Below are 24,750 nucleotides of genomic sequence, written 5' to 3' on the forward strand. Positions count from 1 at the left end.
TCTTCATGGAACAGAACCGTCTACTGAACCAAAGTAAGATCTACTGTTCAGTTTAGCACTTTTCATGAAACACTTCAAGGCAGTAATATAATACATTGTAATATAATAACTAAAAGCAAAATGTTGTTCTCCATCCAGGTGTTTGTACATCTGTAAACTCGTCTATAAAAGCGTTTTATTTTTGTCCTGTGGTTTTACTCATCTCTCTGCATGTGAAACTTCATTTAAGCTACTAAATATTTCTGGCTTTTTATTCAGGACAGATTGTGGACATCCACAAGCATTCAGAATCACTGCGTAACATTTATATGTCCATGAACCATCACCAATATATGCTGCCATGTTGCAGAGTTTAATGAATGAAACTAAACAGATTTATTAGATTTCTGCTGAGCTCAAACATAATCTGTAACTCGTGTGTCTGAAAGTACAAAGGATCTCATGAGAAAGTAGGATGGTTTTGTTTCTTTATTTATCTTTTATTAAAATGTTAACCTTTTTCAAGCTGGTCTAATCCATTCAGACTTTATGACTGATGCATTTCTGATTTACTGAACACAAAAATGTAAACATATTTCAGAATTTAAGCACACAAAAAAAACTCAGGAGAGATGAATTAAGATTTTATGTAAAACTTTTCTTTTTTAATTTGAGGATGGATTATGTTGACATGAGGGAGGGTTTGCAGAGAGGATCAGCAAAGATCAGGTTATTTCAAAGCTTCAGCAGGCACAGCAGGAGGCCACTGTGGGCTTTTAGGAGTCTCGCTTTAATAAAATCTTCATCTCTGCTCCTTGATGGAAGTTAACCTTCTGAGGTCAAAAACTGGTGAGGAACCTTCCTGCTGCTTTCCATCCTTATCATGTTCACTGATGACAGCAGGAGGAAAAACTCTTGTTACCAACAGCGGTAAAATGTTGAAAACACAAAGTAAAACATGTGCATTAGTCATCTGCAGGACTCTAACATCAGGAGAAAGCAGGTAGATGAAGCATAATCCAGCACAGTAAGAGAATGTTTAATAAATGTCACATTTCATGATAATAGTTACATAAGATGAACCCACATTAAAAATCCAAATAATAAAATTAAAGCTAAATTTAAACCTCAATGAAATCAGTAATAAGCTTGTATTAATTCTGGTATTTACATTAAAAACTAAAATAATCCTCAATACCAAAAAGAAATCAGAAAACAGAGTCACAACAGAAATATTTCATTGTTGCAGCTTACATCTCTGACACCAAATACTGATCATAAACAATAAATACTGCAACTTCTAATTATCTTAAGGGTTCTAACAAGATTTCTAATGGGCAGGGCCCAAAAACTCATGTTGTCCTGTTTAAATATTGTGAATCTAACCTCAGACAAACAGAACTAGGTCTTGACTTTGACTAGGCTACTGAAAGACATTGATTCTTTTTTCAGCACTTCTGCTGTAGATCTGCTGCTGAGTTTGGGATCACGATTCTGTTGATGGCCCAGTTAAGTCCAAGCTTCAGCTACTGGGCATATCGACTCACATTTGACTCTAGAATACTTTTGAACACAGAGGAGATCATGGTCCACTCAATGATTGCAAGGTGTCCAACATAAGCCCAGATCATCATACCCCCACCACCGTGCTTGATGGTTGAGGTGTTTGTGCTGATCTGCTGTGTTTGGTTTTATTCATCATGGTTCTGTCCATTATGGTCCAACATCTCTACTTTGGTCTCATCTGTCCAGAGGACATTATCCCAGAAGTCTTCTCTTTCATTCAGATGCAGCTTTGCTAGCCTAAGTCCTGCTGCCATCTTGTTTTGAGAGAGAAAAGGCTTTCTCCTCCAACCCTGCCAAGCAGTCATACTGGGTCAGTTTCATAACCTTAAACCTTTAACCTGCTAACTGAGACTTGTAGAGTCTGAAATGGAGCTCTTGGGTTTTTGTAATTTCTCTGAGCTTCACGCTCTGACCTTGGGCTGAATCTGCTGGGACGTCCACCTGGGAAGATTGGAAGCTTTCTGAGACTTTTTCCTTTTTGGAAAAATCTTCCTCTCTGAAGAATGATGACTTCAGATGGTTGAAAGATGACCTTATACCCTTCCCAGGTTGATGGACAGCAACAGTTGCTGCTCTGAGGGCCTTGCTGATGTCTATATGCCTTGACGTTGTGTTAACACACACCTCCAGAGCAGCTCCTCCTTGCAGGCGGTGTAACTGATGACCAACAAATTTATGGATTCTGGATTCATGTTAACAGTGACTCAACATCATCACTCACCTGGACCAGATCAGTTTGTATCACATTTAAACACAAACACCAGTTATTATTAGAATGCTTTAGTATTAGCCTTCCTGGCTTCATTAGTGTCTCCTGGCGTTCATATCACCCAGAGAAGAAAAACCCTCAAACACTTTTAGGTTCAGCCTTCATGCTGCTTGAAGAACCTGCCTCTTATTTCATGATTGTCTCGGGTTGTAAATCCAAGGTTCCTGAAGGCACTTTGACATTTCTACTGAGACACCAGAAATCACCTAAAGCGTTTTATGAATTATTTACCTGCAGCTTTTCTTCACAGATCCAGTAGTTTTTGAGATTACAGGGTGCATCATTCCAGTTGTTTTCCTGCTTGAAGAACCGAATTTCTCCACAGTCTTCATCTTCACCTTCAAAACTGTTTGGCTCACCAAAACCCCAGTAACTGAAAACCAACAACAAGAACATCTTTGATCAACGGTTTAGAGACTGAACACAGCTTGCTGCTACAGCTCAGTTTTATCCTATAACTCTTTTGTTCATATTTAACAATCATTTAGTCTTTATATAGAGAGGGCACCACAAACTGCTTTATCTCATATAAAAACTGGAGGCAATAAATCTCAATAATGAGCTACACATGAAAAAAATATACAGAAATGTGCCTTTATCGTCCTAAAATTAATAATAAATAAACACATCTACATTTATTTGAACAAGTTTGGTGTTCATGATAATAAAACAAAATAAGTGAATAAAATTATTAAGTCAATATAAAACCAAACTGAACTACAGATAGAAATAACTGAACAATGAATAATTCATCTTAACGGTTAAATTAATGTAAAAGCGAAGTAAAAAGAAACATCTTTCAGTTTGTTTATAAACACAATAGTGGTCTCAGCTGCTCCACAGGCCTAAATGAGACCTCATTAGTAGGATCAGAGGTCCGTTTAGGTTCTGTTAGGTTCTGTAAACATATTTTTATTTAATTTGGTGAAAGTTAAAAATAAACCAAAACTCCGCCTGGGGATGGTAAGTTCCCCAACTCCAGACCTGTTTGTCCACAAACTACGGACCTTGTGATCAGCTGAGTCCCGTCAACCCATTTCCATTCCCCCTCTATGTCTGCATCAGTCAGTCCGATCCAAATCCTGTTTTGGAACAGTCTCAGCAACTCCTGCTCTTCTTTGCTGTTGATGATCACCAGGTCTGCTCCTCTATCCAGGCAATCTCTTCTACTTTCTTTCCAGGTTTTCTTGGTGGAGGAAATGTAGTACACACTTGGACAAAATGTTGCCAACTTTTCTTTGAAAGAACCGGACACTGCAATAAAAAGACAGAACCAAGCAGCACTAATGGTTCATTTGATGATGGATAAATGCCTGAAAGCATCAACAGACTTTAAATGACGATCCCTGTTGTCTCTCAGCAGCATCAAACATGATGACATCTATGCAAACATTTACATTTAAAATGTTGGTCTGTTCTTATGGAGTTTATGCAGAGCCTTGAAGAACATTTATTAGAGACCCCAGGTCCAGATGCAGGCTTATCTCCACAGGTCTGATGCTGACATGCAGATGATCTAACTTGAAGCTTCATCTTTGATGTTTGTTCTATAAACAGGATTTTCAAAGAAATTCTAACTTTCAGCATCATTTGTTTGATTTTTCAAACAGAAGAATCCTTCAATCATCTAAGAAGATTGTTTGAGTCTCCTGATCTACTGTCTATTATATAACCATGTGATTGTATCTCATTTGGCTTTCAATGCAAATGAGTTTTGTAAGAGAAATAACACATTTTTAGCTAATTAGATCAGAAAACCTTCAGATTTATTGATTGTGGATAACACTGGAAGCTACAGGAAGCAGATTTGTTAGTAAGATCCTAATGTGGACCTCACTAGCAACACAGCAGATGTTTCCACTTGAAAACACAGGATGTCATTGGTTAGATATGATTTTTATCTTTATACCTGTCTTTGGAGGTTTTCTGTTTTGCTACTTTTAGCAGATGTTCCAGTCATCTCGAGCTTTAAGAGACTTTGGACAGTTTGGTGCCTGACTACAACTCAGACGTTATCAGACATGAAGCAACTTCCAACTTTGAGCCTTTTGGACACTAGATGCCCAAACCTCTGCAGCAATTTAAACAAACTGGGAGCTGATCCCTGATCCCTCCTTCGTTCAGATTATTAACAGATCCTTCTGAGGTCTATCTGAGGTCCACCTCAGGTTCATTGGTGATGAGGTCATATCTGACCCTGGCTGTGATGATGTAGAACATGTAGGCTTTAATTAACCCAGGTCATATCTGAATAATCATTCTCTGATTTTGAATTTATTTACATTGTTTTCCTACTTTATGACCTTTCATCTCCATCATAACTTGATGATTAACTTTTTGAAGCATATATAAAGACCATTGGATCAGTAACTATCTGTAACTTCTCATATCTTTAAATAATAGTTTGTTTTGTCATAAAAATAATTGATTATTTATCAATTTAATGAATTAAGGATAACAAAATACCACGTTTTCTTATTCTATATGTAACATTTGATTCTGTAGCAACAGCAGAAAACAGATATTTACTTTCCCAGAACATGTTTCTTTGACCTGACTGGAGGAAATGACACCAGGTTTTTACTCACATGCTTTTAAATCCACATCAAGGTGTCCAAGCTTGGCACCATAAACACAAAACTGCTGGGGAATCTGTGCAGCCAGGTCTTTAGAATCCTCAATGTCATGCGACCTATCTGTGGTGTGTAAAAATGCAAGTTTATTCACACAAGAGTTTAACTGCAAAGATGAAACAGATGTTTGAATCAAACGTCTCTTATAGAGTTGAAAAATATCTGATAACTGAATCATTATTGTTACAATATGTTGGGACCCACAGCCATGAGTTACAACAGGAAATGCGGTACGGACTTTTCTGGAACTTTCAAAATAAATTGCATTAACCTACTTCCGCAAAACTTAGGACTTGGGGGTAACAACGAACTTCCCATGATGCCACTGTCCACATAAAACCCCCACAAGTCTCTCTCTACCACTCGGGACTCCGCTGAGAGGCTGGCCGGAGAGGAACAGCGCGCTAATGTCTCTTTGCTGGCAAAAAGACAAACTCTTCAACTGGATCCAAGGGTGTCATAAGATCACGCGATCATATGCACAAGTGAAGTGCTGATGGATTACTGTTTGTGTATCCGGTATTCATTCATAAAAAGGGGTAAATTAAGGTATAAGCATTGTTTACTTTCTCTCTGAGGCCTGCAGAAGCAAACGGTCCCAGAAGAGTCCCAGTAGAGACTCTACAAGCCAAGTGAAGCGGTTTTCCTCCCTGAGAGAAGGACAACAGGAGCCGCATCACCATGGTTACGGTAACGTGCAGTTTGTCCAGCCAACAGAACAGCCGCCACTCCCCACAGCTAAGGAGGTTAGCTGTAGCTAACCGTTTAAAGACTGTGGACGTTTCTTCAAACTTCGCCACCTTGGACAACTTTCCTCACCACAGTTCATGAGGTTAAGTGTTTGGGCAGAATAATAGAGAAGTGATTTAGATTGAAATTATCTAAACGTTCTTCATTTTATGAAGTTTGGTTTTGTTTGTGTTGAACTCAGCTATCTTAGTGATAGCAGAATATCTGCAGCACATGTGTTCAGTTTTGTGTTCTTTGTATGTTTTTAAAATTAAGACAAACTTTATTTCAAGGGTGATTTTAAACACAGAAAGTTTATCATAAAGCGCCGTCCTCGCTTATGCATTTTAACTGTTTTATTAACGGTATTTTTAAAGGTGTGTGTTTGATTCTGGTGCTAAGCTATCAGCTTCTTTTGCTAGCTTTAACGGCTAACAGGTAAGGACACGAGCTTTTTGCTAAAGAACATTTAACAGAAAGGTTGTTAGTTTTCAATCCAGTAAATAATGTGTCCCTAACATCATTTTACTAAATCTGATAACTAAGTAAACACCATTAACACTAGAACTGCCAGGGCTGTCAATTTGACGGTTTTGAAAGTTTGACATGCCATAACTCTGGTTTATTAAAACTCTTATCTTCCTGGCATCCTTGTGTGTTCCTATGTCTCTATTTTTAAAAATAACAAAGTAAATAAAAGATCTAAGTATTTCTACCTCTAACTACCACAGCCGCTATTTTGACGGCCTTATTATTTACATTCATATTTTTTCCCGCAGCTGAGTATACGCCGAGCGTTGCCTAGCAACCGCCACTCTAGAACGCAGTCTGAGAAGGAGATTGTTGGCGTCCTACAAATGGCTTCCAGAAGGATATTTTCTGCTCAAGTGGCCTTGAAAATGCTTCAAAAATTATATGATTGTGATTCTGGGTCGAGAGGGATTCTGACGGTTCTTAGTCAGCATTCAGTTCCAGTCAGCATTCGGGTCAAAGGGTGAACCTCCCCGACTAAAAAAACACGAGTCGTCCCGTTAGCAGGAGGTTGTGGCGCATTATTTCAAGGTAGTAAAAGACTTGCCTATGTAACAATTTTATCATTTTAGGCTATAGTTTATAGATTAGTAAACTAATAATCTATAAACTATAGCAACAGTGCCACAATCAGCGCAGGTTCAGAGACAGGGAGACCAGCCTGGTGCCCAGTGCCCAGCTATAAACCCAGCAAACCCGCTCACTGGCAGGAGAGAAACTAAAAAACAAGGTACTGATAATGGAAAAAGAAATAAACAATAAGTTAGGTCATAAATATAGTAGCCCAGTAACAACAATCTATTCTGAGCTTTACAGCGTTTTCATCGCAAGACGAGCGCAGACCTGGGAAGGAGGAGGAGATAGGAAAGGATGGGACTGTGTGGACAGTGGTAGGAAAGGAAGAAAGTAGAGGGAGGCGTCAGAACCAGAACGCTTTGACAGAGCGCCAGATCCAAGATGATGCCGAAATGCTCATCCACGTTCAGGACTGCAGGGTGGCTGAGGCCCGCAGAGTTTTAGGAGATGATTCCTCCTCGGACATGAGTGTGGATGAGCTGAAGACATTTTTACCATTAGTTTATGTCCGTGGAGTGAAAGGGGGGCGTAACATGGAGCTGTCCAGCTTTTGGTCAGATTAGTAAAGCTTTTTTTTTTTAAATGTACCCACTACTCTGTATTATTTTTAAGTACTATTTATAAATAATAATAAAACATAATAGGTTTGATCAAATCCTATTATTAATTCTTGTCAGAACCATAATTTTATAGCATGCAAGAAAACATTTAACATTCTGACCGATGTAATGCGATGACGTCATCACCGCCTCGCATCCAGAAGGCTCGCCGTCAAATTGACGGGTTTGAGAGTTCTAATGTTAAAACCCCATTTCTCCAGAAAGATTTGGCTCTTTTCCAAAACATGTCCTTAAATGTTTTACCATTCCCTTAATATTTCTTTAAATATTATTTTAATAAATAAAGGCAGTTAATGAGACACCGTTGAGAATTAGTCATCCAGAAGGTTGGTTTTATTCAGCAGATCATTATGTAAAACATTATTTTATTAAAATAATATTTTATCTGATCTTGCATTGTGAATGGTTGTCTAAATGTTTGCTGATTATTTCCTAAGTTGGTTCCAAGACTAACTTAACTTCATTTCCAGATTCTTCAAGATAATCCTTGGTTCTCAAACATTAACATTGCATGATAATGTTGCATCACTCTTTTGGTCATAATTATCAATCATCTTTAATCAACTTGTTTATATTGTACATAGTCCATTAGTCTTCATTATTCTTTAATTCTGCTTGGTAGTTTAGTTGGATTGTTTTAGCAAAGTAAAGAGTTTGTTGATTGAAATATGTTTGACTTTGAGTTGACTTATTTTTGTTAATAAATTCTTGTATTTTAAGAAATTGTGTGTGTTAGCGACTGTCAAACAAAGTCGCTGAGCAGCTGAATAGGGGAATCCTTGTTGATGCGCCAGCTTATCAAAACACAATCCAAGATGCAGTTAAGATTATTTTATTTTGTCAACATTATCACTAACCAAGGTAGAACAGTATCCAAAGCAGCATAAAAATGGACCCATAGGATTAAACGGTGATTAAGGACAGAAAACGTAGCTTAAGGCGGTCAGCAAAAAAAGGTAGACCTCCCCCATCACCCACTCACTAAAAACACCCAAGCTGCAACAGGTGATTTACAATCACTGATAGCACCACGTGATCCGACGCTACGCCTATCCACAACATTCCGGCCCCTAATTATTACATCATTACACAGTAATAATTACTCATACAACACCACCACCCAAGATATACACTACATCGAAACACACATTGAGACAACATATTCAAATAGTCCATGAAGGTCATTTTCAAAAAGTCAAACAGCCATCTCCCTTTTTTCCAAAATAGTCCATCCATAGTCAGTCAGTTATAGGCCAGAGGTTACCAGCACTTAGTCTAAATATAGTCAGTCTGCGATGTACATCTAGTTGTGGTAAAGTCAAGTCAAAAGGTCATGTCAAATGTTGAGTCAAATGTGTTGTCTTCATTGGTCGGAAGTCTCCTGAAGAAGGCATATTTTTGTGATGGGTCTGCATAAGTGGCTGGTTGGGGTCTTAATCCAGACCTGACGTACGAGTCCATTCTTATCTGGCACAGTTTCATCCACCAGAACAGGATGCAACCTGTATATGTGACTGCTTCGTTTGACGTTCTTTCCTTTTTGGAGACAGGAGATTTCCTCAGAATATCTTTTCTTCTGACAGAACTTGATTACCTGCAACTCAGCATCCTCAATCTCTCCCAGTGAAAGAAAGCCAGTACGCAACTCAACCCTATGATGGGCACCTTCAGACTGGGTTGTTTCAGATGCAGACTGGAAATGTGTCTTGTTTCTTTTGTAATGCAAGAGCAATGTTTTGAATCTCAAAATCCAACCCATCACCCTCACAAGACGAGTCCAGGATGAAGTACGATGAATCAAAAGAGCCAAAGGATGATCGTCATCTTGTACGGGGGAAACACCAACAGAAGCAAACACTTTGACTTCAGGATCTTCATGTGGAAGTTCTTGTAAGTTCTCAGGGTTTACAGGCCAATCTGTCTCTGGCTGTGTAAGAAATGCAGGACCAGATAACCATGTAGTGTCATGTAGAAATGGCTCTACCTTCATACCCCTGGAGGCAATGTCTGCTGGGTTATTAGTTGTGTTCACATATCTCCACTGGGAGACGCCAGAAGCCCTGAGAATCTCTGACACTCGATTCGCCACAAAAACACGGAACCTGGAAGTCTTGTTATTGAGGTATTTCAATACAGAAGTACTGTCTGTCCAAAACACTGAATCTAGGAGCGGTAGCCTTAGTTCTCTTCTCCACAGTATGTCCATGCGAACTGCCAACACAGCCGCCGTCAATCCATACGGGGAATTGTGACTGGTTTTAAAAGGTGCCACCCTGGACTTCCCCATTATGAAGGAACTGTGAATTTGGGATAGATTGTTCTGCAGCAGCAGGTAGGTAACAGCGCCATACCCCTTCTCACTCGCATCTGCAAAATGGTGCAACTGAGCGGCGATTGTTTTCCCAAAATCAGTAGATTTCAAACATCTTTTGATGCTGATGTTGTCCAACAGCTGCAATTCTTCCATCCAACTTTTCCACTCTTGAGCCACTGCTGATGGAATAGCATCATCCCATCCTATTCCCTTCTGACACAGGTCTTGAAGGATTCTTTTAGCTAAGAATCCCAAGGGGTCATAGAACGTGCTAACAGTGGAAAGGATCCCTCTTCGGGTCAATGGTCTGTTTGGGATGGATATGCAGAACTTAAACGCATCTGACTGTAGACACCACCATACTCCCAATGCTCGTTCAACAGGCAAGATGTCACGATCCAGATCTAGGGTTTTGACCTCTTTAGCTCTTTCCTCCTCAGGTATTACTGCCAAGACACTGCGGCTATTACTTATCCACTTCGTTAAGTGGAAGCCGCCTTTGGCGCAGATGAGTCTGAGGTCTGAGTAAAGAGATATGGCTTCCTCTTCAGTGCCTATTGAGGCAAGACAATCATCCACATAGAAACCATATAGAATGGTATCAATCACCTACTGGCTGAAATCTGCTTTGTTGTCTTCTGCACATTTCCGCAGGGCATAGTTAGCACAACTCGGAGATGATGTTGCTCCAAATAAATGAATGCCTGTTGGATGGGTGCGAGGACTTGTTATCACTCATGTAAAACCTTTGTGTTGCAAGGCACCTGCACTCCGCTTTGTTTTGTGCTCTGGTATGCCTTCCTCCCTGTGTGTGTGAGATCATCGTTATCTCCGTGAGAACCAGCCTCCTTTCAGACACACACACACCCTGTCTGAACTGTCGAACTGTGCATATAAATAAAGAGATAGGGTGTCAAAACTTTGTAGTTTCACTGCAAAGTGGGCTACCCTTGCTGCAAGTAAAACTGACTCTGTATCGTTCTTACCTCTGAGTTGACTAAATAATACCTAACATTTATTGGTCCTTCGTAGCCGGATTAATTCAATAACCTTATTTCTCTTTGCTTTAACAGTGACTCTGGGATCCGTGGGGGAAGCCTGACGTCGAGCGAAGCACCGCTGCACAGCCTCCATTAGCCGGAGTGGCTGAAAGTACCGGTGTGTGTGAATTCACACCTGGCCAGTGGGTTATCGCCTTCCTCGGCGCGGGGTGACTCTCACAGGATTCAGAGAGTCACCAAGAAGTCAACTCCGAGGTGAGACAGTTTTAAAATACAGTTCATAGGAAAAGTACTTAACAGTCGTTGGTAGTGTGTCGCCGGTAAGGACGCTGCATTGGGATGGTTTTATTCCACCGTGAAAGGGATAGTGACAAATTTGGTACAATCCCGCCGTGAAGGGGATTAAAGAAAACGACTGATTATTCCCCTGCGAGGGAATAGAGTAAGCGCTATATAAATAAAAGAAGAAAAGTACTTAAAAGTCGTTGGTAGTGCGTCGCCGGTAAGGACGCTGCATTGGGATGGTTTTATTCCACCGTGAAAGGAATAGTGACAAATTAAAGTAGGGCCCCGCCAAGAAGGGGGCCAAATAAAACGACTAAGGGTTATTCCCCTGCGAGGGAATAGAATAAGCGCTATAAAAGTAAAAAGAACGGAGTAAATTGAGCTCATAAAATAATACCAAGTTAACTTAGAAAAATTACAAGGTACCTGAAACTAACTGTGTGACTGTGTTGTGTGTGTATGGAGGACTAAGCATTTTAATAGAATCATAGCAGGATTCTGCTAGTCCTGTGTTTTCTTTTACCCAGATTAAAACTACGTACTGGTGACTTTGGAGATTCAGGTCGGATTTCATTCCAGAAAATTAACACCGCTGCGAATTAGTCGCAGTAGAAGGGCGTGTTAATGTCCTCTCCTTAAAGTCTCATGCCAGTGACCTTTTATCTGGGACATTTATACTATAATTAAACTAACATAAAACATAATGGGGAAGAAACAAAGTAAACTAATTGACTTAGAAGGGGAGGTAAAGTTTATGGAGAACTATGTAAAAGGAGCAGGTATGATCTGTCATAGATGGAATAAAAAACATGGTTTCTGGGGTAAACTAAATATTAACGATATCTTAAAAATTACAAGGGGATTTAAAATGAGAAATAATGAAAACCAAAAAGAGACAAAAGAAAGAACAAAGGAAGGTTGAATATAAACTCTCAGAAAAATGGTTGGAACAGAGCAAGCTGAGAGACATACAGAGGCAGGATAAGAGGGAGAAGCGAAAAGAAAAGTTAACAGCTGCAGTTTTGGTGCGGCCAGAGGAGGAGACTACAGCTGCCTTCAGACAGCAGAGGCGGCAGCCTCCAGGAGAGCAGCCGCCTGCTACACAGGCAGTGGTACAGCGTGAGGAGGAGGAAGAAGGCGCAGCAGCACCTCCTCAAAACCCCGAGAAAAAGCCAGATAAATCAAGCAACCCTTTTAAAACAGAAATATGTACACAATGGCATAAAAAATACAGATTTTCAGGTAACTTAATTATCACCGAAATCCTAAAACTACACGGGGATCTTAAACTGGAGATTATGCATTCAAAAGATTCAAGAGACAATAAAAAACCTTGCCAGATTATAATTTCAAAGGGGACTTTTCAGTCCCTGAGTGCTCACAGTTGATAAACAGATTAAAACAAAAAGTTTAATTTAAAAAACAACAATAAGAGCAGCTTTTAACTGACATAGACATAATACTGAGGCCTTAAGAAAAGCACAGAAAAAAAACTTTCAGCTTAACTGAAAACAAATAAAGGGGGGCGGACTGCCACCCATCCCAGGTTAGAATACCAAGGTAGCCCCAAATTATAAAGACTAAGAGGTGGTTTTAGAGGACGTGGTAAAAGAAGTTAAAAGAGGAGGTGACAATGTGGACAACATGGAAACTGTCCAACTGGACAACCCAGTGAACAATGACTAGAGAAGAGAGAACAGAATGTTGTTAAAGAAGTAATCTGAGAGTAAAAGATTTTGTAGGCAAGCATTAGTGAGAAACAGGTGCTTTAAAAATCATTCTATGGTGTTATACTACTAACAATATCATGATAAAATGCAAAAGATTCATTTTACAGGGAAATAATTCCATATTTGGCTCAGATTGTTTGCATTCTTGATTTTTCCTCTTTGAGAGAAGTTAAATTTCAGCTCTGTGAAACGACCTTGACAAAGAGATGCAGCTGCCTGAAAACAAAGATAAAACTTCTGCAAACAGCAGAAGCCTGTCTCTGCTGAAAGCTCTGATAAAAATTGTAACTCTACCCCTGCATGTGTCAAACTCAAGGTCCGCGGGCCAAAACCGGACCTCAGAAGTTTAGTGATTCTCTAGAAGTTGAGCCTTTTAATATGGTGATTGTGTGCTTGAATGTTATTTTGTCAATCAATAAGCAGTTTTGTCTACATTCTGCCACAATCTGCCTTTTGAAAATGTTTTGAATCTTGCTCTTTATGTATAAAAAAAAAAAAGAAAAGAAAAATTGGCTAAAGTCTGCAGACACAAAATGAACCTGGATTGAAGCTCTAACTATGTTTATTTAATCTGAGATCTTCTCCAAATGCAACAGTATATGTCAGTCTACATGAGATACTAACAACTTCACCTACTGGTATAATATAAAGATCTGATTGAATATGTGAAACAAACAATGATGAAAGTTTTTCAACAGGTGATGCTCATCCAGGAGGAAGACAGTGTTCCTAGGAAATGCAGCTCATTCATTAACAATCAATTTTTCTCCTATAGGTGGACGTTTTGCTGACTAATCATAGGCTGGATCTATGAAACATTATGTGCACAGACCAAATGACCAAGGTTCTGACTGACTTATGAACCTCACTGACCAGACAATGATAACATGACACCCAACAGATAACACCTTTAAGGTGGACCCACTAAGACCACCTTATTGATTCTTGGTGAATAAAAAAGAATTGAAGCGTTCAAAACAGACCTAGTGGAAACAAAAGGGGTTATGAGGAAACAATGTGCATTTTAAGAATAATAGAAGTCAGATTATGTTCAGATTTTTGCAAATAAAAATTACTCTGACAGAGAAATAAGTAAGTAGTGTGTGAATGTGTGTGAATGGGAATGACTGATTTTATTGTAATGCATCTTTGAGGGACCTTAAAAGCGCTAATAAAGGTCTGATGTTCTGATGATCTTTGCCAAACTTATATCTTAATAGAGTTTCCAGAATCTTTTCCGAAAAATCATATAAAGATGGCAAAGGTTCTACCTGTATTGAAAATACTGATAACCATAAGAAAGTTCATAGATCTGTCTTCAATTTTTCACAATTCTTTTACAAACAGGTTATTTAAACTTTCTTGTGACCAAATGTCTGTGTTTGACTTTCTGTTTTTGTGAAATAAATGTCTGTTTCATGTTATGTAAAAATTAGAGTCCTCAACATTACCATAATAATATTAGGTCAGTTCTCTATGGTAAAACAAAAAGATTTTAACAGATGTTTAGACTTTTTCCAGTCAGGTTCAAAATGATTGAATTAGACTCAAACTTAACATAAGATTAAATGAACCTTAACAGAATTACTGGACTGGACTGAAATAGAGAAAACTTTAGTTAATTGAAACAAACTTTAGTTACTTGAACTAAATACAAAGCTGACTGAAACTGTATGTTGTATCTATAAAACTGGGTAAGATAAACTAAGATTATAAAATATAATATGCCCTTTATTTTTTGTGTTCATCAGTGAGTGAGTTTTTATTTTTAATTTTTTAATAAGAACTAAACCAAGCATTATTTTTAAATAATAGCAACTACCAAAAATATTGATCTCATTTTTAAATGTAATAAGGACTTACTTTATAAAATATGGTAAAAAAGAATAATAAGAATTTGGAAAAACAGAGGCTTTAAACCTCTGCAGGAACAGCACTGACACTGTCAAAAGTGGATCCTAATACAGGAATCTGGAAGCTCATTCTGGCGTGGATAGTCAAAGTCCATCCAAGGATACATTTAGATGAGGCAGAGGGACAAATACAGGGCTTAGCTGAGAGCAAAGAGAGCAACATGCATCCTGCCCTAGCTGCTGTCCCACCTGAACTGTGGTCCCAATCATCAACTGATGTAGGACTTATAAAGGGGTTCCCACCATACAAGGTTAAACTAATATCTGAAAAAAGGCCATTAGTCCGCCAATACCCCTTAAAGCCAGAAGCTGAAGAAGATACTAAGCCAGTAATACAAGATATGTTGAAGTCAGGAATATTAAGAGAAGCACCTGACGCTACATGCAAGGCATATCACACTGACATCGCTATTATTATCACAGCCAAACATAACTCTAAAAAGATGTGCCCCTTAAATCCAAGTACTCTAATACCTACTGCAGAAGATGGAAAACCACATTCTTATAAAGCAAAAGTTGAAGAAGACACCAAACCCAGACAAGACATTTCTCAAACCCTTATACCAGATTCATGTGTTGTGTTTGTAGATGGCTCAGCATCTAAAGATGAATATGGAAAGAATAGAGTTGGTTATGCAATAACAACCATCGATAGGATAATAGAAGCTAAATCTCTACCCAATACATGCTCAGCCCAAACAGCAGAATTATATGCTGTAGTAAGAGCATGTGAATTACATGAGGGACAAATACTTACTATATACACAGACAGCCAATACGTTTTCGGATCAGTACATCACCATGCTAAGATTTGGCAAAATAGAGGTTTTAAAACATCATCAGGGACAGAACTAACTCATTTCAACCTATTAAAGAGAAAATATCAGATCTGCTATTTATAGACACAGATGTGCTGAAAGACGCCCAACAGTCAGCACCCAATACAGAAATAAAGGCCTGGCTAAAGAGAGGAGCACAGAAAAAAGATGACATCTATCAGATAGAAGATAAACCAATCCTCCCAAAAATATTTATACAACACAGCGGCTACAGTGACACATTGGGAAGACCCACGTGTCAAGGGGGGAATATGTCACATCTGGTAAAGCATTAATGCTACACTATAAATATTTCTGACTATGCAAAGAATTTTTGCAGATCATGCATAATTTGTTGCAAACACGGGGGAAGAAATATTGCCTAGTTGTAATAGATGAACCTAGTGACACATTTCTTCCCCACATATGGTATCCCACAGATTATAAGGTCAGATAATGGAACTCATTTTGTAAATAAATTAATAGAACTAAGTTCTAATGCATTAGGGTTTCAGTTAAAGATTAAGGAAAACAATGGAAGAAACAGGGAGGCCATGGCCCGGATGCCTATCCCTGGTTAATTATGGATGAGAATAACTCCAAATCAAACTGGTCTTACTCCATTTGCCACCTACTGTACATCATTGTATGGCTCCACCCACTATATTCTGAGCCTGAGATCACGTGGCACCAAGTTGCTGATGTGAATTTGTATTCTCAAAGAAATAGTACATGGCAGACCGTTTTCTCTGCCCTCTGACATGAATGAAATAGAGAAAGCACAACAGGAAACTTCATTAGCTGAGTGGATGAATAAAATGTTGCAGACAAAAGAAGAACAAATGTCCAGTGGTCTGCCGATAATCTCTGCTCCTATCCCACAGAACGACCTGAGGCCTGGAGACCTGGTCCTGATTAAGACACTCCACCGGAAGGATTGGAGCACTCCTTGGTGGAAAGGGCCGTTTCAAATACTCCTAACAACGCCCACAGCTCTGAAAATAGCAGAGAGGCCTTCCTGGACCCATAAAAGCCACTGTAAGCCAGTTTTGCCGTTACAGGAGCCAGATCAACCGACGGGGTAGCAGAGGAAGTCCGGGTTCAAAGATGGCCCAGCGTCTCAAACCGGTGAAGAAAACAGCTGATCTGCGCCCAATTATAAAATGGCTCTCTGTAACATGTGGACAGGACTGATAAGCCTGAGCTTAATTCTGGTAGCAGGACTCTTTCTCTATCTAAAGCAGGATCCACAGGAGGTGATACCGAACCAGAAGAGATGGACATCAGACGGGACCCATCTCAGAACACTGACGGAAGAACATGACGCACATCCATTCCTACAGAATTTCTGGTATTGTTCACGGTGGCATATGCAACACTGAACCAGGTAGAAATACACGAAAATGAAGGGGCCGATTATGATGACATGTTGTAAATAAATCACATCAAAAGCCTGAATGTACTCATACATTGTATTTCATAAAATGACCTTACAGCAGAAAATCGAAAGAAGTTGTTGCTTAAATAAAATCAGAAAACGTACAATGATGACATAAACAGGGCAGATTTTTAAATTCTTTTATTTTTAAGATTTCAAGTATTATTCTTTTATTTTTATGATTTCAAGTATTATTCTTTTATTTTTATGATTTCAAGTATTATTCTTTTATTTTTATGATTTCAAGTATTAATCAACATTTAACTTTTAATGGTTGCCGAGGGCGGCAGGGCCGTATGAGTATTTCCCACAAAATATAATCTGTTTACCGTCCGTGGGTTTTCGCTCATACAAAGTATTTTTCTTATTCGTTTTTATATTAAATGTTTTTACTTGTGACAAAAGGAGGGACTGTTGGATGGGTGCAAAAACTTGTTATCACTCATGTAAAAACTTTGTGCTGTAATGCACCTGCAGTCTGCTCTTTGGTGTGCAGCTTGTCTCTGAGTGCAGTCCTTCCTCCTGTGTGTGAAATCCCTGTTATCTATTTCCCATGAGAACCAGCCTCCTACCAGCCACACACACACCCTGTCTGAACTGTCTGTTGAACTGTGCATATAAATAAAGAGATAGGGTGTCAAAAACTTTGTAGTTTCACTGCAAAGTGGGCTACCCTTGTCACAAGTAAAACTGACTCTGTATCGTTCTTACCTCTGAGTTGACTGAATAATACCTAACAATCTATCTTGAATTGTTGCTTCCATAGGTTATCCAATGTAACAGCAGAAATTCTGTTCATGGTGACAGTTGACAGACAACTTGTTCTTTCCCAACATTCTCGGTCAATTGGCCCATTCACTGTCCAGCCGAGCACAGTTTTAATGGCGAAGGGTCCATCACCTTCACCCCTGATGACCTCCAAAGGTTCTAGAGCTCTGGGCATGTTCATGCCAATCAGAAGCTCCACCTGCGCCTTGATCTCTGGCAAATGAACGCACTTCAAGTGTGGCCAGATGTCCAGGTCTTGTTGCTTTGGGATATTACTCAGGTCTACAGGCATTTTGTGCTGAGTAAAGAGGTCAGGCATGTCATAATACATGTCGCTGTCCAATCCAGCAATTTCAAGTTCAGGTACAATGAAGCTGTCCACAACTTTCTCTTGTCCCATGATGCACAAGAGAATCTTTGTTTTTCTCCCAGTGAGATTCAGCTTATCCAAAAGACCCACTGTACAAAAGGATGCTGAACTCCCTTGGTCCAAAAAGGCATGTTTCCAGTGTCCGTTGACCTTTCTTTGCTTTCACCTTAACTGGCACAATGGCAAGCTTGCAGTCCTGTGCACCGGCCCCAGTAAGACCACTAGTCTGAACTGTGTCAGGAGAGTTCACTGCTTCAGCATCAAGTTGAGCTTCCTTCTTCTTCTTGTTGTGAATATGGAGTATGCTTGCATGTCTGAAACCACAGATTTTACATGAAAGACGTTTTCTGCATTCTTTGCTGATATGCCCTGTACACAAGAAACCAAAACAGATGCCATTTCTCCTAAGAAATGAAATCTTCTCATTATGAGGTTTCTTTTCAAGCAAAGAGCATAACTCCAGTTTGTGTCCACCCTTGTAAAGCAAACAAATCTTCACATCAGTCTGATGGTCTTGAGCCTCTGACGGATTATTTCTTAAAACAGCAGAGGTAGTGATGCCAAAGCTATTTCCTGTGGTTCTTGAACGAGAAAAACATTTCCCTCCATCTGTGCTCCTGGCTGATGAATTTATTAATGGAACATCACTTAGGTTTCCAAAGACAGGATCTGTAGTAATTTTGACTTGACGCTCAATAAAGAAAACAATGTCAATAAATGTTGCTCTTCGACGCTGCTTCTCCTGGATGTCACATGCCACAGTTCGCCATTTATCTTTTAATTTATATGGCAATCTTTTAATCACAGCAAGCATATTAGCAGGTGTGTTTAAATCAGAAAGATCATAAACGTCCTCCATCGCATTACAACACCCACGTAAAAACAAACAGTATGCCTGAAGGGCTTTTCCATCTTCTGACTTAATCAATGGCCACGAATAAACTTTATTCAGGTAAGCAGCTGCAATAACATGTCCATTTCCAAAATGCTCATACAGCATAGTTTTTGCTTTCGCATATCCACCACAATCAGACATATGTTGACAGCTTTTGACAAGTTCATTGGGCTGCCCCCTGGTGTACTGTACAAGGTAATGCAGGCTCACCAGTCTTTGATTCAATGACCTGTTCAAATGAGCGCATAAAGGCCAGAAAATGAAGCGGATCGCCATCAAAAGCTTGAATTTCTCTTTTGGGTAGCGAAGAGAGACTTTGTTGATGAACCAACATGCAACTTAATTCATTTTGTTTCTCCATAATGGATAACAGATTATCGTTGGTTGCTGATTGAGCAGCTTGTTGCAGAGGCATATTTGATATTGTTCTGCTTATAGAATGAGAAGGTCCAAGAAGAGGAGGTGCAAACCTTTCCTGTGTCACCTTCTGTTGCACTGTTTTTATTTGAAGCTCTGCCTTTTCATTAACTATATTTCTCTTTGTCTGTGGGACAAAAGTATTAAGAGTTTCAACAGTATTTCCTTTTGTTTTAAAATAGGATTTCATACCATTGGATTTCCATGAAGCTGAGCTTTGCACTGCGGATCCAGTTTTCAGCACATTTACTTTTGCAGCAATTGCAGCCATTTCAGCTTCTAACCTGAGACGTACAGATGAAGTTGATGATACTTTGGAGCTTGACTTGCTTCCTTGATTTGAAACACTGTTAGATGGCAACACATCATCTTGAATGTCATGCTGAAGATTGGCAGATAACTGAGGCTCCATTTGTTCTTGAACCTCCACTTCTTCTCCTAGTGGAGTTAACTGTGACCGTAACATGTCAGAGGATGGTCTGCTTGAGCATTTATTTGTTTCAGAAAGCCATATTTCAACATCCTCAATAAACCCTTTGTTGTATTTAATGATACTTGAAAACCATGTATTTTATTTATCTTTCTCATCCAGCGAAATTAAAGGCAGCAAAGATTCATGTAATACAATGGCATCTTTAAACAAGTGTGTTAACTCGTCCAGCAGTGATTTTATTTGTGAATAATTTTTATCATCTTTCATTAGCTCTTTAAGAGATGATATTACACTTTTCATTTTCTTTACACACTTTTTCCGCTCTGTTTGGATAGTTTCAGTTTTATTTAGGAGAGCTTTCTCAGTGAGAACGATTGTTCTTTTATCCTTTTCAGGTTTCTCAACAACAGATGATCCACTCATTTTAATCCAAAATAAAGGAAACTTCCAGGCAACAACCCCTTAAACTTTATCGAACCCACGCAGAGCCACAACACAAACTCGCACACCAAAAATCCACGCAGTCCCACGGCCAAACGTAGCGGGGGGGGGTGCGTGTCACAACAACAGCTTCGTGTGGCAGAACCAAACTGCGATTAAAAACATTCAGGTTTCATACCACTGTTGTCTTCTACTTCTCTGAGCGATCCTCTTTTATAGGTGTAGTGGAGGTAGTGTGTGGCTCACGTTGTTCCAGCTGTGTGAAAAACTCAGTTGTCTCTTTTTTGCTGACAAATGTCAAACAAAGTCACTGAGCAGCTGAATAGGGGAATCCTTGTTGACGCGCCAGGTTATCAAAACGCAATCCAAGATGCAGTTCAGATGATTTTATTTTGTCAACATTGTCAATAACCAAGGTAGAACAGCATCCAAAGCAGCATAAAAATGGATTCATAGGATTAAACGGTGATTAAGGACAAAAAACGTAGCTTAAGGCGGTCAGCAAAAAAAGGTAGACCTCCTCCATCACCCACTCACTAAAAACACCCAAGCTGCAACAGGTGATTTACAATCACTGATAGCACCACGTGATCCCACGCTACGCCTATCCACAACATTGTGAATTTATTCCATATATGTGCAGAGTTTATGCTGTTCAATAATGTCAGAGCTCGTCTCACACCTTTCTATTTTGTCCTAATACCATCACCTTACTGGGCTGGTTTTCACAGGACAATCCTTAACAGACCGAAATATTATTTGATAAAACATTAACATTAAATAATATTCTCAGATTCATAATCCTAACAAATATCAATGTGTGCCATGTTGCAAAGAACTGCTTGGATGCAAACATCTGAAAGGAATCAGGCATTCATCCTCTCTAAATCCAGCCAGATGGATGGAGTCTAGCTGCCCTTCATCCCCTTTAACAGCTCACAGAGAGGGGTGAGAATGAAATCAGATAGATATAAATTCACTAATATTCAGTCCAATTTAACCCCAGTTATAAAACCCTGCAGGCAGGAAGCCCAGCCAACTGCTTCGAGGTATTAACTGTGCAGCAATCTCTCCTCCTCAGTGAGCATGTGAAATATTTAGAACCATAGAATAACTTCACCAAATATGTTGAAAACTGAAGAAAATAAGTATTTTCTGCTTATTTATGAGGGAATTAATAGGTGAACAATTACCCATCCAGCTAATAAAAGCAGACTTATATTAACATGTTATGGATTGTGAAGCAGTTCATTCATGTTTCCATCTTCACCCATTTATCCAAAACCAGACCGCAGGAGCAGAGGTTTGGCAAGGATCACCAGACCTCTCTCTCCACAGTGACCTTCTCCCGCTAATTTGGGGAACACCAAGGTGTGCTAAAACAGCCATTAGATAAAATCTATTGAGTAGGTCTTGAGTCTTCTCCCTCACCAGCTCCTTTAAACGTGGAGTAGCAAAACATCTGCTCTGAGCTCCTCCCCATATCCCTGAGGGTGAGTCCAGCCAACCTGTAGAAGAAGCATTTTTTCTGCCCTATAGAGAAGCTGGTTGTCTACATGTTCCAGGGCAGGTTCTGCTCTACTAAAAGGATATCTCAAGACAGACTCTAAACTGCGTGATTCACTTCATTAAATCAAGACTGGGTCCAGTAAGCAGGCCACATTGATGTAATAGTAACCTGTGTATGCATGACCTTCAAGCTTTTGAATTTGTGTGTGTGTTTTAGCAGTTGTTACAGGGTAAGGCCCATTTTTCCAAACAAATACTAAGTCTTTGGAAGGTTGAGTATCCATAAATCCAGGTCAAAAAGGTTGGTTCCATAGTGGGAATTATTCCCAAGAGGTCCTAAATAGGCTCTAATAAATGGTAAATGACCTGCACTTGTATAGCACTTAATCAATTCACAGCGACACCGAAGCGCTTTACACTATATTCAGTCATCCACCCATTCACACAGTGGTGAGCTACATTGTAGCCACAGCTGCCCTGGGCCAGACTGGCAGAAGTGATGCTGCCATACAATCGATCCCACTGGGCCCTCTGACCACCATCAGCAGGTAAGGCGGGTAAGGTGTCTTGCCCAAGGACACAACGACTGAGACAGACATAACGGGGGCTCGAACTGGCATCCCACCGGTTACAAGACGAATATTGTTGTGTTACAAGTTGACTTTACTTGTGTTGGGGGGAAATACTGTTCTCAAGTGTCTGGTACAGTCCACCAGGTTCTAGGGAGTCCACCAAGTTTTTGGACTTTTTTTTTATTTGGGGGTCGGGGCATGTAAGTGTCAATTAGGATTGTTTTTTGGAGATCTGATTACAGATGTTGTGGGTCCTCTAGGAACTCTGTTTTTAGTTTATTCTTGTTGTGGAACATCAGGTAGTTAGATGTACGCGCTCTCTAACTGGTTATGTTTTGAAAGTTATTTAAAAGCTATGATCTGTTTTGTAGCCTAGTTCAGATTTGTGTAATTAGTATAGATACAGCAGAACTGTGTCTGTACTAAATTGTATCTATTGCTAACGTTGAATTTCAGGACTCATCAGTGGTGTCTGCTGGGTCAACGAGCGTTTCAGCCAGTTAATCCATAGAAGTGAATGGAAGGCAATGCAAAGTCCTTGTACAGATAGAAAGACGTGTTGTGTGAGGGTGAGTGTATTTTTAGAAATAAGTGTTTGTGTTGCAGAGTGGTGAGAAGAGTAGAAGACCATGCAGACATGAAAGTCCAGTGAACTCACAGGAAGTCAGACGCAGTGAAATGTTGAGAGCAACTTGCAGGATGCAGAGAAGTCCGAAGCCCAGCAGAACCAGCCTGGAAACATTTCTTCCTGCCAGCAGAAATTAAACCGAATAATTTACAGGAAACGGATGCCTCAGAAACATACGGCAAAAAAATAAATACTAAATATTACATAATGATGTTTTTAATTTTCATGTTTAGATAAAGAAATGATCAGAGTTTGAGTGATGATAAAAAATTATTTAGAATAATCAGATTAACTGTGGCTGGCTTCGTCATTAATAGAACTGCTTCGTCAGCACAAACAGGAAGTTTGGTTGACAACTGGTTGAGTCATGTGAAGCGCAGTTCAGCCCAACGGGTCAACACCACCCCGTCAAAAACAGAACCTTTAACATATTCAGGCACCAGCTGAAGGTCCATAAACTTCTCTCTTAACAAACATTAGATGTTGGTGCTGTTGTTCTCAGATAATCTGAGGGATTTTGTTTAGTTTTGTTCTCACCTGGAATCATCTTCAAATCTTCATTATTTGCTGTAGATGCAGGTTCTTCATATTCCACCGAGATCTCATGGTCATCTTCAAACCTTACCATGTTTTCTGTTTAGAGCTGTAGGGTCAGAGATACAGCTGAAAATTAGAGCGACTCGGAGCAGAAAACAGAGTTGTGCTCCTGCGGATCTTTTCAGGAGGAATTTCCATTTTCCTTCCAAACAGCCAGACTCTCATGTTTCAACAGTTATTCAGACGATTTTCAACGTCTTCTTTGGACTTTTGCTGCTTTTTCATTTCCTGTTTGATAGTTTCCAAATTATTTTTTTATTAGTTGAGCTGCTTAACTCTGATAGAAAAGCCTCCTAAACTCAAGAGATGAACCAGAATCAAAACAGAACTCATTTTAAATTGGATATTTGTGCACCCTGACACACCTTATGTTCCTGTTTCTTTAGTTAATCAGGGGGAAAAATAGAGAACACAAAGAAACCTGAAAACAGCTTAAAACCATTTAAAATGAGATAATGTATAAATAAAGAGAACCTAAATATCACACAGGAAACAGTCTTCAGTACCGAGGAGAACCTCCCTTAGAAAGAAATCTGTCAGTCAAATTAAAATAGCGTTCTTCAAGAGAAACAAGAACACATAAAGCTGTAGAAAATCCTTATAAAAACTGACTAATGTCACAAAGTTCTGCTCTTACCGACGGGTGAAAATGGGAGTTCAATGCTGTGGTCTGAACCACACTCTGAGCCTCAGAGAGCTTCAACCAACGCAGACGAGAAGACGGCAGAACTAAAACACAGAGGAAGTTCAGGATGTGTTTGGGGCCCTCTCTTCTCTGCAGTGTATGAAACCACCACATGGTATCATCGTTCATTAGACTGCCTGGAGTCTAATTAATCAAGATCATAAAGTCCATCATGGTTTAATTTCAGCGACTCATTTTTATATCTGGATAAAACCCTCAGATCTAATCAGACTTGGGGACTTTTTTACTAAAATTCCCAGATGGTCCAAAATGTTCAAAATGAAATTTAAATTTAAAAATAGAGATTTTCCTCTGGTGGAAAATGAAAGCATGAAGACCAAACTGAGGACTTTCCTCATTCCAGGATCTTTCTGTCTCCTAACGTCTCACAAAGAAAGACTCGAGGCTTGACTTGGACTCGAGGTTTGGATCTGGGAACATGGGTGGTTTCCTGAAGGTGGATGAAGGTTGAGGAGATCAGGTGAATTAAAATGTAAAAAACAACATGAATGCAGACAGGAAGCCAGTGGAGA

General features: G+C 39.5%; 1 protein-coding gene across 1 annotated transcript; it reads right to left on the reverse strand.

Annotated features, from left to right (window-relative positions):
* Positions 1-616: 616 nt before the first annotated feature.
* Positions 617-23,579, reverse strand: LOC124867990 (CD209 antigen-like protein E). Its single transcript, XM_047364750.1, has 6 exons — positions 23,473-23,579; positions 22,966-23,055; positions 4,903-5,010; positions 3,322-3,568; positions 2,546-2,687; positions 617-869 (listed from the first exon to the last, which is right to left on the reverse strand). Exons 1-6 carry the CDS (start codon positions 23,561-23,563, stop codon positions 867-869), a joined length of 681 nt encoding a protein of 226 aa, XP_047220706.1. The 5' UTR covers positions 23,564-23,579; the 3' UTR covers positions 617-866.
* Between the last annotated feature and the right edge of the window lie 1,171 nt (positions 23,580-24,750).

This window comes from Girardinichthys multiradiatus, chromosome 5 (genome assembly GCF_021462225.1).
Source record: "Girardinichthys multiradiatus isolate DD_20200921_A chromosome 5, DD_fGirMul_XY1, whole genome shotgun sequence".
NCBI lineage: Eukaryota > Metazoa > Chordata > Actinopteri > Cyprinodontiformes > Goodeidae > Girardinichthys > Girardinichthys multiradiatus.

Bases quoted from the DNA above. Each gene is read 5' to 3' on its own strand.
- LOC124867990 (XM_047364750.1), bottom strand. From the start codon at position 23,563: ATGGTAAGGTTTGAAGATGACCATGAGATCTCGGTGGAATATGAAGAA. The intron at 3,569-4,902 runs GTGAGTAAAAAC...TTTTTATTGCAG, and splicing joins TGATGTGGATTTAAAAGCAT to TGTCCGGTTCTTTCAAAGAA. The intron at 2,688-3,321 runs GTCCGTAGTTTG...GTTGGTTTTCAG, and splicing joins GGGACTCAGCTGATCACAAG to TTACTGGGGTTTTGGTGAGC.